This window comes from Erinaceus europaeus, chromosome 13, assembly GCF_950295315.1.
Source record: "Erinaceus europaeus chromosome 13, mEriEur2.1, whole genome shotgun sequence".
NCBI classification, from domain to species: Eukaryota; Metazoa; Chordata; class Mammalia; order Eulipotyphla; family Erinaceidae; genus Erinaceus; species Erinaceus europaeus.
The window spans coordinates 70,177,890-70,190,994 of record NC_080174.1 but is presented as its reverse complement, the minus strand read 5'-3'; the positions used below and the strand labels follow the sequence as shown (position 1 = coordinate 70,190,994).

The 13,105-nt window shown below is 52.2% G+C and overlaps 1 protein-coding gene across 3 annotated transcripts in view; it reads right to left on the bottom strand.

Annotated features, from left to right (window-relative positions):
- GRIK3 (glutamate ionotropic receptor kainate type subunit 3) overlaps positions 1–11,581 on the bottom strand; it is a 250,241-nt gene extending 238,660 nt beyond the window's left edge. For 2 of the 3 annotated variants that reach the window (XR_009553877.1, XM_007537496.3), the window contains exon 1: positions 11,071–11,581. Coding sequence is in view for 1 of the 3 variants with exons in the window: in XM_007537496.3 (XP_007537558.1) it covers positions 11,071–11,185 (115 nt within the window). In the remaining 2 variants the exon portion in view is untranslated. The remainder of the gene's footprint in view (positions 1–11,070) is intronic. The other variant, XM_060206191.1, reaches the window with a different exon arrangement.
- Between the last annotated feature and the right edge of the window lie 1,524 nt (positions 11,582–13,105).

The window sequence follows — 13,105 nt, the reverse complement described above, 5'->3', positions numbered from 1 at the left end:
CTGGCAGCCACACACATGGTGCAGTAACAGTTCTGCTGGATAGTTATCCTAAATGGATGGCCTATGATGAGTGGAACAGCAGACTTTCTCTCCCCTGGTTCAGAGGGCACAGCAGAGATGCTGGGCAACAGAAGGTAAGAAGAAAAGGGTGGGTTAGGAAAAGCAGGAGAATTATGAGTCTCTGTGTGAGCCTCTTCTTGAAATAAACAGCTTCTGTCTCTCTCAAGAGTAGAATCATTGTGATGTGATGAAGCAGTGGGTGTGTGAAGAGCAGGCCTTGGCTTTGGAAAGGAGAGTGCACTCCCCTTGAATATACCACCTCTGCCCAGGAGACTACATAGACAAGATCTCGGTATAGAAGGAGCTGATGCTGTATCAAGAATACAGCACAGTTATCATCGCTCACTCATCAGTACCTTATCTTCAAAGAAGACTCCAGCAGTGTCTTTCAGGAAATCCTTGTCAACAAGATGGAACAAAGCAGTGAGCTAAATACTTTTTTTATGTGGACTTACAGTTAAGTGACAACATTTGTCAATGAAATCATTTACTCAGCAAATAACTATTACAGTAGAAGAGGCAGTGAAGTCTCCTGCCCTGTTGAAATGGTGCTTATCTCTAAGGTATCTAAGGGTTATAATATGCTGAATACTATAGCAAGGGAAATATGGAGTGCTAGGGGGTTGCTCATAGAAGAGGGTGGGAGTCAAGAAAACCTTGGAAGATAAAGTATGTTTGCTGATATCTGAAGAATGACTAAAAAGTTTATCAGAAATAATAGCAAGAGCAGAAGCCCAAAGTCAACAGAAAGCACAGAGCCTCCAGAAGACTTTGACTTTCAGTATAGTAGAGCAGAGAGAGCATGTGAGACAAGGAGGGACACTTTGTGAATCTGGAGATGTAAACCATAGAAGATTGTAAAAGGTCTGAACACATGAGAAAGCCAGTGGGGTTGTGATGCTAGTTAAAATGTAGGGCAGTAGATCCAAGACCGCTGAGTAAGGCCAACTGATTCTGACATTTGGTGATTTCCTCCTTAACATCTGATGGCAGGCATAGGTGAAAGGGGGGAGGTATGGTCATCTCTGAGGCAGATAACATGGAAAACAGCCTATGGCAGAACTGGAGCCACAAAAGCCTCACTGTCCAGAGTAATGATTCCCAGCCTTAACCATACTGTAGGCCAATAACCATTTAACCTCTGTACCACAGCTTCCTCAGGGAAAGCCAGCGAGGACAGAGAAGATGGCATCCTTGCCTATCTCCCAGGGGTGAAGTGCTGGGAACAGACTTGAGTGGGTTCAGAAACAAAGAATGAGAATAATTGGCTAAAGGTTAAATGTTAGGATTAACTAGGGTTAAGTAGCAGGTCCCACCTTTAGGCTCAAAAGGATGAGAGAAGTTATAGATCAGTAGCAATGCCTGTGAACAAGACCACATCATCTCATGAGACCACCAGCTCAGGATGAATCGACAGAATAAAACGGTTCCTGAAAAGGCTACAGTAGTCTAGGGTTGTACTACTACACACCAAAGCTGACATCTGAGGTGAGCTTAGTAGTACACAAAGAGCATCGTGATTAGTCCTAAACACCACACTGGAAGACTGGGCATCTTCAATGTGGAAAAATGTCTTCACATTTCTGTGGAACGAGGAACAAAACCAAACCAAAATCAACAGGTTTCGTGATCACCATTGTAAGAGCAACAAACAGCATGTGCTGAATGCTTACCATTGCTGTGGTCTGAACACTTTATATGCATTCACTCATTTACTTCTTATAAAAAGATCCTAGCACGTTATACATTGCTTTGAGAGACTAAACATTTTGCCCAAGATCTGGCAGTTCTGCACCAATCTCAGACTCAAGCTGTTGCATTTTAGACCCTTTAGGTTTACACACAATGCTGGATTGCTAAAAAGTATTGAGAACTTTGTGCCAGGCATATACAATTTCACAATGATCTCCCCAGGGTCAAATCAATTGTCAGCCCCACCACCACCACCACACCTCCACAATATTGATCAGGTGAGGAAATCTAGACTTAGAGAAGTTAAGTGACTTACTCAAAGTGACAAAGCCTGGAGGGAAGGAATGAAAGCCTAAACTCAGATGGAAGGATTTCAGAACCTACACTTTCAATACACAAGTTATATTACCTTCCCTGGACCTGTAGAAAAACCAAATTTTTGGGAAATTTTGCAATAAAGATTGAAGTGGGTCACAAACATTTGCAACCAGGAATAAATCAGGGTAAAAGGTAACTTTCCATTACAGTTGTGGGTGGCATTCAATCAGAGGTAAAATATTCCCCAGATAGTCTGGCCACGTGATTTTCTAACCCCAGGTGAGATGCATCAACATTTCCTGGGAACCTGCTAGAATACAAACTTTCAGGCCTCACCCCAGGCCCAATGAATCAAATGTTCTGGGGTTGGGGCTGGCAATCTGTATTTTCAGGAGCACTCCAGGTGATTCTAACACATGCTAATATTTGAGAACCAAAGGCCTAGAATACCTCCAGGGCTTCTTTTCAGTCTGGATTCTATGATTCTTCACCACAGCAAGGAAATGTGATGCCCAGAGCTCTGAGAAGTCCTTGGCTTCCCGCTCCTGCTTTTCCGCCCAATTGGGCAGGCTTTTTGGAATAGTGTATTTCAGTTCTGCAAAGCAGATACAAGAAGCCTTTGCAGAAGTCTCTCCCTCACTCCCATATTTAAAAGGCTCATCCCTACAGTTGTTCTGAGCGCTCCATAAACCCCCATCCATGGGCAGCCTATCTGCATCAGTCCCTTTAATTACGGAAGACTTAATTACCTCCTGTAGGTTGGGGTCCTCTTTACTCAGACTAGGATCTTAGCTCTTTCTTACTCCTCCTTTCTCCTCTGCCTTCCTTAACCAGCATTCAGCATGGCACCAAAGGATTTGGAGACCACCTGCCACTCCCTCCAAATCTCACTTCATCTCATTATCTCCAACCTGTATGATCACCCTGGGGACTCTCTCCTCCTTGATTTTTACCACGGCCTCATTACCTGTTGTCTCCCAGCAGAACCACCAGTGTCAATCCTCTAAATCCCTGTTTCCAGCTGCAGACCCTCTCTGGACTGCACTAGGGTGCCCAGGAAGCAGGGCTGGATTCCCCATCCAAGAAGAACTGATCAGGGCTCCCTACACCAGCCCCTCAAAAGCACCCTGTAACCAGGGACTGACTCTTAGCTTCTGAACACTTGCAAATGCACTGCCACTGGAACACTGCAGATGCAGGGAAGAAACAGCACCCCATGGGCTGCAGGTGTGTGATAAGTAACAAGCCAGAAGCCAGAAGCGTCATCACTATCACACAGGGGCATCCTTGGAAGAGCACACTTCTGGCTCCCTAGCATCCTGAGCAACTGCCACAAGCTGCTGAATGCACCCATTCCACTACAGAGCACCCAGGTGTGTGAACAGTGGAGCGCTGGACAGAGGACCTGTGAGAAGGAGATAGCATCAGAGCATAGAGTCTAGGGGCAGAGACCTGGCATTACTCTTGGGGATTCTTTTTTTCCCCCTCCCAACATTTATTAAGCATCAGACACTGTTCAAAGAGCTTTATATACTTTATCTCCTTTAATCCTCTTTCTAACACTATGAAGATAAAACTATAAGGTTAAGCCACATGAAATATTTATAGGGCAAAATCAATTGAGTATGGCTTAACCCAGTATTAATATTTCTACCTGATAGATGGGGACATGGGGGGGGGGGCTCAGAGGTGAGGTGACTTGCTCAAAGTCATACAGCAAGTATCCATTAAACTCACATTCCAACTCATTTCCACCACATCTCCTCAGACCCACACAGTCATTATGTTTTGAAGTGCCAAGAAAGAAAAGAGGCTGCCAGTGATCTCAGATATAGCACAGGAGACATGGACTTGATGTCAGAGATGTGAAAATGGGGGATGGGGGGGCTGTGGACTGGAGCCAGTGAGATAGGAATCCAACTGAGAACCAGTAACAAATGTTATTTGACTCCATCATGGTCACTCTGCCTCATGCTTGTGAGTATCTAATGGAGGGGAGAAGGTAAACAGCCCTGGAGAAAGACACAGGGACAAGCACCACTGCAGACAAGGTCATTAAGGTTTATAAAAGAGATAGAAAAGTCATCTAAAGCAGGCAGACGGACTTAGGAAAGTGAGATTTGGGCAGAAGAGTAAGCCAGATTTTAGTAGGAGGTAGTATGGACCCTAGAGGCAGTTCCACAGGACATGGAACCCTGGGAAGTGAGGTGGAGTGCTCCAGGGAAGTTGCTACAGAAAATGGCTATAGGGAAACTTATGCACAAGCAGAATGACCTGTTGCCCTCAGGCCCAGGTCCCTTACCTTCCATCCAGCTTCCTCTATCTCTCAATCACATTCAATTAAGATTTTGCTTCTGGAGCACAGAAAGGAGCAGAAGAAAAATGTTGACTCTTTGAGCAAAGACAGGTGCTGGTATTGGACCCCAGCCAGGGTGAGGCCTTTGAAAAACAGGGAACACAACATTTAAGGAGGCACTCATCCTCTTGGTCCTGGGTCAGCATGCCAGCACAGGCTCACCGCCTGAAAGCCTCCTTAAATTCTGCCCCCCAGCTGCCTCACTCACCTTGCCCTACCTAGTCTTGGTTCCTGTGTTGGCCTCAGACTCCTCCATTAACAAGAAGAAATTCTGGTCTCTGAATAGCATGTAGGTTTTTCTGAAAAACCATACTTATTTGACTCTATGTGGCAGGCACTACTACCTTCATTTTACCAGTGGAGGACCTGGAAAATAAACTGACCCCTCTGATCACATCTGTCTTAGATCTGTCACCTGGTAGGGACTCTGAGCAGGGCACTTTGCCACACTTCCAGAATAATTCAGTCCCTGGCAATTACCACTATCACTGAGAGAAGGAGCCTGGTGGACAAGAGAGGTTCACTGAGCCTGTGGAGGTCACATGGTGGGGTTGGGGGGATGGATGGTTCTGGCATCCAGGTCCTCAGTCCCAAACCCAACACATGTTTTAGGCCACAGCAACTGTGAACCTACATTCACAGTATCTACCTTACTCAATTTCCAAGAAGCAAGCAAGCTCTATTTAGTACTTGATTCTTACTTAACAACAAAATGACTATGAAGCCCATTAGCCCAGAAAGGAAGGGGAAGGGGACAGGACTGGGGAAAAGAGGGAGAGGCCAGGAAAAGAAAAGGCAGGACAAAGAGCTAATTTATAGGTCATCCCCCTGATGAAAAGAGAGTGAGACAGCCCTGGGATTTCTTTGGGGCTCTGATGATGCCCACAGAGACAGTCTGGTGGCTGCCAGGAGGACACTTAGGCTGGAGTCCCCAGAGCAGAGGGATTCCTGTGGGTGGGTTGGCAATACCCAAGGAAGAGCCTATACTTCCTTTGGGATTTGGCGGAAATGGAGACAAGAAGCCTGATCAAGGTGGGGTGCAGTCAGCATGAATGTGTGTGCCAGCAGGAGGGGTAGGAAAGACCATTCTCTTTTCTCTTTTCTCATAAGCAAATCTGCCACATGGTCCATCAGCAGGGACAGCCTGTCTCTGAAAAATGGCACCAGTATAGTTAGATATCACAGAATCCATACAACTCAGCCCCAGAGAAGGGCACAGTCCTGTGAAAAACGCTACTTAACATCTTAAGACAACACAGACAGCTGAAAGCACTGCTCTGGAGTCAGGCTGAGCAAAGCCCCTACCCTAAACCTTCCACTCACTGCCCACAGAATCTCCAGCAGCTGGCTTTACCAGGCTGGAGGTCCTTACCTGCACGAAACAAGAGACAAGGTATCTGTGGGGGGAAATGTAAACATTAACAGCAAGAGAACTCGCTGAGAACTCCTTGACCAGGTAGAGCACCTGCCTTGCCATACTAGAGGCCCAGGTTCAAATTCCAGCACCACATGGAAGTGTCCCAGTACCAGAGGAAATCTGGCACTATAGGTATAGTGGTATCTCTCCCTTCCTATCTCTGTGTTTCTTTTTTAATAATATTTTTTAAAAAATAGGCTGGGAGTGGTAAAATTGCACATGTGTGAGGACTCGGCTCTGCAATGATGATGATGATGATGATGATGATGATGATGATGATGAAAAAAGAAAGAGAAAGAAAATAGCAGCAGCTACATTTATTGAGCACTTACTATTCACCCATACTACCACTCGTTGTTTGAAACATGCTTAGCACAGTGCCTGGTATTCAATAAGTGTTCAAAATATTTCAGGTGTTGTGCTGGTGTTGGACTGTTGCTTCACTATCTTGATTGCGCTCCAGACCCAGGTAGGGTCCCAGGCAGAAGCTTGGCCACCTTGGTAGGCACTTGCACACTGCCCCCTGGTGCTACTGCCAGGGAATCAGCACCTGGAGAAAAGCTCTTCCCCAGGAACAAGCACACAGCCAGTCCTAAGCCAAGTGCACTGCCTGCAACAGGCCCTCTGCCCACCAGACCCACTCCAGAGTCCTCAGCAACACCCAGACCCCCACAACCCCCAGCATGCCAGCTGGGGGGAGGGGCTAGCTAGGACCTGGTGGATGCTGGCCCTGAAGAAAGGGCCCTGCTCCTGGAGCCTTGGCCCTCTGTTGTCTAGCAGGGTCTGGGGAGCAGAGTGGAGCTTCCACTCTCTGGGGTCCCTCTATAGAGTCCTGAGCAAGGTGGGTCTCAGGCAGGGGAGGCAGAGAGGCTGGACAGGCTATGACAGGATGGGGAAGCTCAGAGAATCAGAAAGGATCCCAGTTGTTGAGCATGACAAACCAGTCTCTCCCTAAAAGAGTACCCACAAACAGCCCTGCAGCCTCCTCCCCTGATGTAGCCTTGGCCCATCCCTCCCAAAGGAGGACTAATCCTAATGCCCACAGGGCCTTTCCCTTTCCCAGCACAGGAGCACATGGTGCTCACTCTTGGGAACACTGTGACTCAGAAAGGCTCGAGGGCCCACGAAGAATCCTAAAAAGCAGCTGATCAGCCTTAAGTTCTGTTCCTGAAGGGATTTGGGTTCACCAGTCAAAGCCCTTTGGAAACAGTAAGGCAAGCTGGACTTGTGAAGCCAGCTGCGTGCCTAGTCCGCAGGGGGAAAGTGAGTGACCTTGGGAGAGACTAGTAGGGACACTTGTGCCTCCTCACATCCCAGAAGCCATCTCGAAAAGTCCCGGCTCACCTGATGTGAGCATCAAGAAGAAATTAAACTGCTGCTGGAGGAGGGAAGCCCTGGCTGACAGGAGCAGCTGAGCCCGAAAGTGGAGGCAGAAATTCCTCAAGTGAATGCTGTCTAAGGCCCCTCGGGCCACTCCCAGGTCTTGTCTGAAGCTATTTACTTCCAGGGGGGAAAACCCTATTGATCTTCATTCAGCTCCTGTCTGCTCTTACAAGGAAGCGATGTTTCAGTGCATCACCAGTCACTGCAGGAATTTCTCATTGTTTTACACACCGTGGCAGAGGCTCCCCCAACACTCCAGAGACAAACGTTCAGGACCATTTGAATGAATTGATGGGAGCAGAAGCAGACTGGACTGGCTTGGGGACTCTGAGGGAGGGGACTTCATTCCCCTGGGACAGACTGCTCTACCCCCTTTGCCTCCCTCCCTCCCTCCCCCTCTGCCCCCAGCACCCCCATCTCAAGACCCTGCAGCTGAATTTTGCTCTGTCTGTAGATATCCTAAGAGTCCATTGCTGGGCACTGCCCTCTCAAGCCCCATGCACACACCTGCTTTGTGTCTCTGCGGTCATTTGCCTCTGAACCTCTCTCAGCTGGCTAGAAATCACCACCATACACTGGAGTTCCCCTCCCACACTGCCACTGTATAGTTCCTTTTCAATGTTCAAGCTGAGAGAAAGAGAGAGAGAGAGTAACATGAAGGAAGATCCACCCATGAGACCTAGAATGGTGCCAAAAGCCCTCACAGGCCTGCACTAAAGGGAATTTTGAAACCACAAAATATCCAGGCCATCAAGACCAACCCAGTAATGTACAGGTAGAAAGACTGAGGTTTGAGAGTGTCAGGGAGTGTGATCTGACCAAATTAGTCCAGTAAACTGGCAGGAACCTCAGGTCTCCTGGCCCCAAAGAGACCCCTCTGTACTCCAGCTTCTAGGTCATGTCACCAGAAAAACCAAGTCTTTGCGTGAAGTGATGGGAGCCCATATGATTGGGAGAACCCATGCATTCTGCTTCCCCAGTGTTAAGACCAGGCTTTATCTGAACAATAATAACGATAGTAATAATACAAAATGCACAACAATATGCCTCGAAAACCTTCAATGAGCAACACTTGATAATCATACACAGAATACATCTTCCATATATTCATATGAAATAATCAATGATCATTTTTTCCGCAGACTACAATCCAATTACTCTCTCTCCCTCACTCTCCCCCTCACTCTCCTTTGTTACTTGCAAACCATCCAAGCAATCAATGCCTTGACCTCTCCCTCTGATAGACACAATTACAAAAAGACAGAGCAGTGCAATTCATCTATTCAAGACGGATTGTTTGAACACTTTGTCACACTGCCGAGCTATCCATCTCCTTGTCTAAAAGGAAATTTCAGCCCCCAAAAGAGACACAAAGAAAGGGGCGGGCATACTGCTGATCCCCATCCCAGAGAGCCCCTTGCACACCTGCAGGAAAACCCTCTCCAGACTGGGGCTCTGCGGTGCTGGTGTTGGTGTGGGCCTGCTGGAGAAAGATGCAGCTCCCAGTGCAGCAGCTCAGACACCCACCCCAGTCTCCTACAACCCTTATAGTCCCAGTTAGAGCCCTTAGATCCCAGGGCTTGGGGAAGAATGGGATAAGGGAAATGAAAAATGTGTCCTGCCAAAGGGTGGAGCTGGGCTCCACCCTCAGATTCTCTGTCTGTGTGCCACATCCACTGGAACCCCCCTCCCCCAGTTCCAGCTGAGGCTCAAGCTGGGCTCTGAAGGACAGAGAGCGGAAGTTGAGTTCCCCAGGAAGCTCTAGGGAAGCCCAGAGAGGGCTCAGAGCCTCCTCCCCATCCTTTGCCCAAGCTGGCACTGTTCCCGTGGTCACGTTTGGCATCCACACAGCACCCTAGTCAGTGGGCTGGGAACCAAAATGGGGCAGGGCCCTCGAATATAAATGGCCTGGGCTGGCACACTAAATAATCCTGGGGCTTAATATGAAGAAGATTAAATGAAAGGAGGGCTTTGCCATCCTTAATTGCATTATTACACACTAGACCCAAAAAAGGATGGACAGGCTTGGAGCTTCTCCCTATGGTTAGTAAGAATCTCCACCCCTACCCAGGTCAAAGTCAATTTTGCAGGAAAAGGCAGCAGCTTATCCATATGGGGCTATCCTCATCTGTTTCTGTCTTTCTGGGACCACAAAGACCTCCATCCCTGAGGCCGGGCTGTTCCACCCCTGCAGTATGAAGACTGTTGATGAGGGCTCTGCAATGCGTGGGCTGAATGCAAAGCCATGTTTGGGTCTCCCCTCTTTTCTCCCAAGATACCCTACTGTGCAACCCCCTCCACCACCCCTTTCCAAAAGGGGGGGGGAGAGAAAGGAAAGGAAGGAGAAGCTAAAGGAAGCCTTAGCCAACTACCAAGGAGCTACCTGCCTCCCAGCCCTGGGGATGGAGAGCAGACTGAGTCCCAGGACAAGCAAAAGCAAAGAGAGAAGACATTTGGAGATTCCCAGGAGCAGTGTGGGCTGCAGAGGGTTAAGCCTGCTCTAGAGTTCTGTCACCAGAATCCCTGCCCTGTGCTCCTCTGCCACTGGTGTATCTTTAAGGGTCCTGGGCATGACAAGACATGAGCACTATAAGAACAAGAGCTGTGCTCTCCCCTCACCCGAAAGTGAGTTCCAGAGGAGAGAGTCAGTGAGGAGGCAGACCTTCCAGAATGTCTGCCACCTCCTAGGAAAACCTCAAGTGCAGAGAGCAAGCCTGACATTGGTGCCCTGTACATGCAGCCCAGGATCAGCCTTGGAGAAAAGCTGGGGAGGGGGGGCGGCCCTGGCTCAGCAGTGCTGAGCCTTCCTGGAACCAGAAGCAGGAGAACCCAGGCAGCCCAGATCTCTGGCCTGGCAGCAGGCGCAGGGCCTGCCTGCTGAAGGCTCCTGCATGGCCAGGCCCAGCGCAACCCTGGCAACCCGAGGCTTGGGATGCGCACGCCTCTCCCGCACCGCCCGGCGCACTGCCAGCAGGCTGCCTGGGGCGGCCACAACAAAGTTAAAACTGGGAGTAAGAGTCTCCAGCTAGGAGAGACTCCCGAGCTGTCAGAGCCCCAAAAAGCCGCGCACAGCCCCGCCAGCGGCCGCCAGCTGCAGAGATCTCAGCTAACTTTACAAACAGCTCGCAGCTCGCAGCCCTCTCTCTTTCTCTCTTTCCCCACGACGTCAGGCAGCTTGGCGCTTTCACCCTAGCCCACAGCTGCGGGGGCCCCAGGCAGGGGAGAGACCAGGCTGCAAGGGGATAGATAGCCAGAGCAACTGGGGAATGAGTGGTCCCCTTCCTGCGCCATGCCACTTGGTGGAACCGGGGCCACCAAGGCAGAGTGCGGTCACCCAGAGAAAAGACGGGCTGCCCCTGTCATGCGAAGACTCGCCGGGTCCCCGCCACGGTCGCTGGAGCCGTGCCCCGGATGTGGGCAAGGGGCCCACGGGGAGAGAGGAGGGAATAGAAGTTAGCGCCTACCCCGGGGTTCCCGCTCCGCGGAGTGGCCGGGTCCCCAAACTCCGGCTGCAGCCGGCCGCGCCAGCTTTCGCTGGGCTGGGCTGGACCCTGGCTGAGGCTGCATCGCTCCTCTACGCCGCCCAGGGCGCTGGCTCCCCCCGCGCACCCAGGGCCCCTGGACCTCCCGCCGCGGCCCCACGATCTCCTTCTCGATAAGTCAGGCCCGCGCCCCTGGCTCTGGAACTTTGTCCTGGCCGAGACCAGCTTCTAGGGTTCTCCGGGTCCCGAGAGCCCGGCGGAAGGCTGGGAACAGCTCTTGGGGTGGCGCCCCGAGCCCCACACCCCCAGACAAGCAAGCCCCTGCGCGGGAGCGCAGACCCCCGGCCCAGGGGAGCTCTTACCGATGCGGATGACGTGAGGCATCCCGCGCGAGTCCGGGATCCAGAAGGCGCACACGAGGAGCCCGGCCCAGTATTCCCAAACCAGTCTCTGGAGGCGCCGCCAGGGAGCGGTCATCGTTGGGCGCCGCCGAGCGTGCCCGGGGCGCGGCCGTGGCGGGCTCCCTGGGGCGGCAGCTCTAAGCGCGGGCGCGCAGCAGCCCCCGAGGCGCCGCCTGGCCCAGCTGCCCGGCTCCGGAGCGCCGCTGCGAGTGGGGGGCGCCCCGCGGCGCCGCGCACATCTTACTGGGGGGCCGCCCCGCCGGCGCCCGCCCCGCCCGGCTGCCGCCCACGGGCCGCCCGCGAGCCAGGCTCCTGCTGTCCGCCCGGGCTCTGGTCGGACTCGGCTCCGGCTCGAGTCGGCTCGTCTCCCGGGAGCGCGGGTTCCCACCTGCCCCGGCTGCCGGGCGCTGGCTTGCAGGCTGCACGCGCCTCCAGCCGCTCCTCCTCCAGCCGCCGCCGATGATATCGCCCCGGCTCGCACAAAGCCCCGGAGTGGAGTTGCACGCTCGCACTCTCCCTCCCAGCCCCCTCCCCGCGCCCTCCCTCCCGCAGCCCGCCCGCCCGCGCTCCCTCCGCGCACTCCCCGCGCGCACGCACTTCACACTCACACCCGCACGGCCGCACACTCGCGCACTCACACCTGCTCAGGGGGCGGGCAAGGAAGGGGAACCCCCGGCCAGCTTGGGGGGGCACGCCCGCTGGACGAGGACACTCCCCACTCCCCAGATGGCCCCATCGACCCCGCAGTCCCCCCCCCCCGCCTCTTCAACTAGGAAGGCGCGGAGCCCGGCAGCCTTGCGTGGAGCGCCAGAGCTGGCACCGAGCTGGAGACGGCGGCAGCCACGAGGGCCCAGGCAGCTGGAGGAGACGCGCCCGGCCGCAGCACAGGCACCCGAGCCCGCCCGTTGTTTGCGGAGTCTCGCCCGCCGGTTCCCAAGCGGCCCGCGCTGACTGGACATGCGGCGGTCCGACACGGACCCTGAAGCCGGGTTCCTTCCCCAACCCCATCCCTCCTTCGTCGAGGCAGACTTTGGAGCAAGGTTTGGGAAGACAGGATTCAAAGAGAACTGACCCCGCCGGAGCCAGGGAACTGCAAGAGTAGATGTGAGGGCTGGGACGTCCAGGCCAGCCCCTCCAGAGTGGAAGGCGAGACCCGACCTCATGCTAGGACCACTGAGACTTCTGGGGAACAAAGAGCAATCTTAGCTAAAGGGGCGTTTTAGGGCCGCCCCACCACCACTTCTGAGCCCTTCCGGGCTGCGCAAGGAAGGGCTGACTATCCTTGGCCTCTTCCTTGGGTAAAAGAATAAAGAGAGGCTGGAATTTCCCACAGGGTGAACAGGACCCTTGGGGAGGCACACTAGAAAGGGTTAAAGGGGGGGGGGAGAGAAAGCCTCGTTTATTAGCAATAATAAATTTTTTTTTCAAGTGGCGCTGGGCGTCGAGGGAAGGGAAGGGCTGTGGAGCGCATCTGAGGCAGGAGGCTGCGCATTCCGCAGTTAGGCGAGTTTAATGACCTCTTTGACAGAGACAAAGCGCTGCCGATACAGTAGATAAATAAACGGATCTGTCACCAAGCAGCAGCTAGGCTGTGTGTAGATTTATTTTTCTCATTTAAATAATTTGATCTATTTCATCATCCCCAATCTCGCCCATTTGCCAGCTGTCTGGTAAGAGCACGGCCCCCAACATCTGAAAAACAAATCTTTAATTTTCTTACAAATACACTCTGAGTCTAACTCTATCTTGCTTGTGAATTCTCAGCCTTCTTTCTCTTCCTGCCAGGGTCACTTACAGGGGTGGGGTGAGAAGTGGGGTGAGGGTTCTTTGCATGGGGACTGTAAACATTGCAGTGTGGTCCATCTTGTCACTTAGGAGGGCTCCTCACCACCACCACCACCACCACCCCCAGTGCAGCAGAATGAGGTTGAAGAGGAGAGAGCCCAGGACTTTCCTTCTACAAAAGGAAAAATGTATAGTGGTCCTGAGGGCAGTC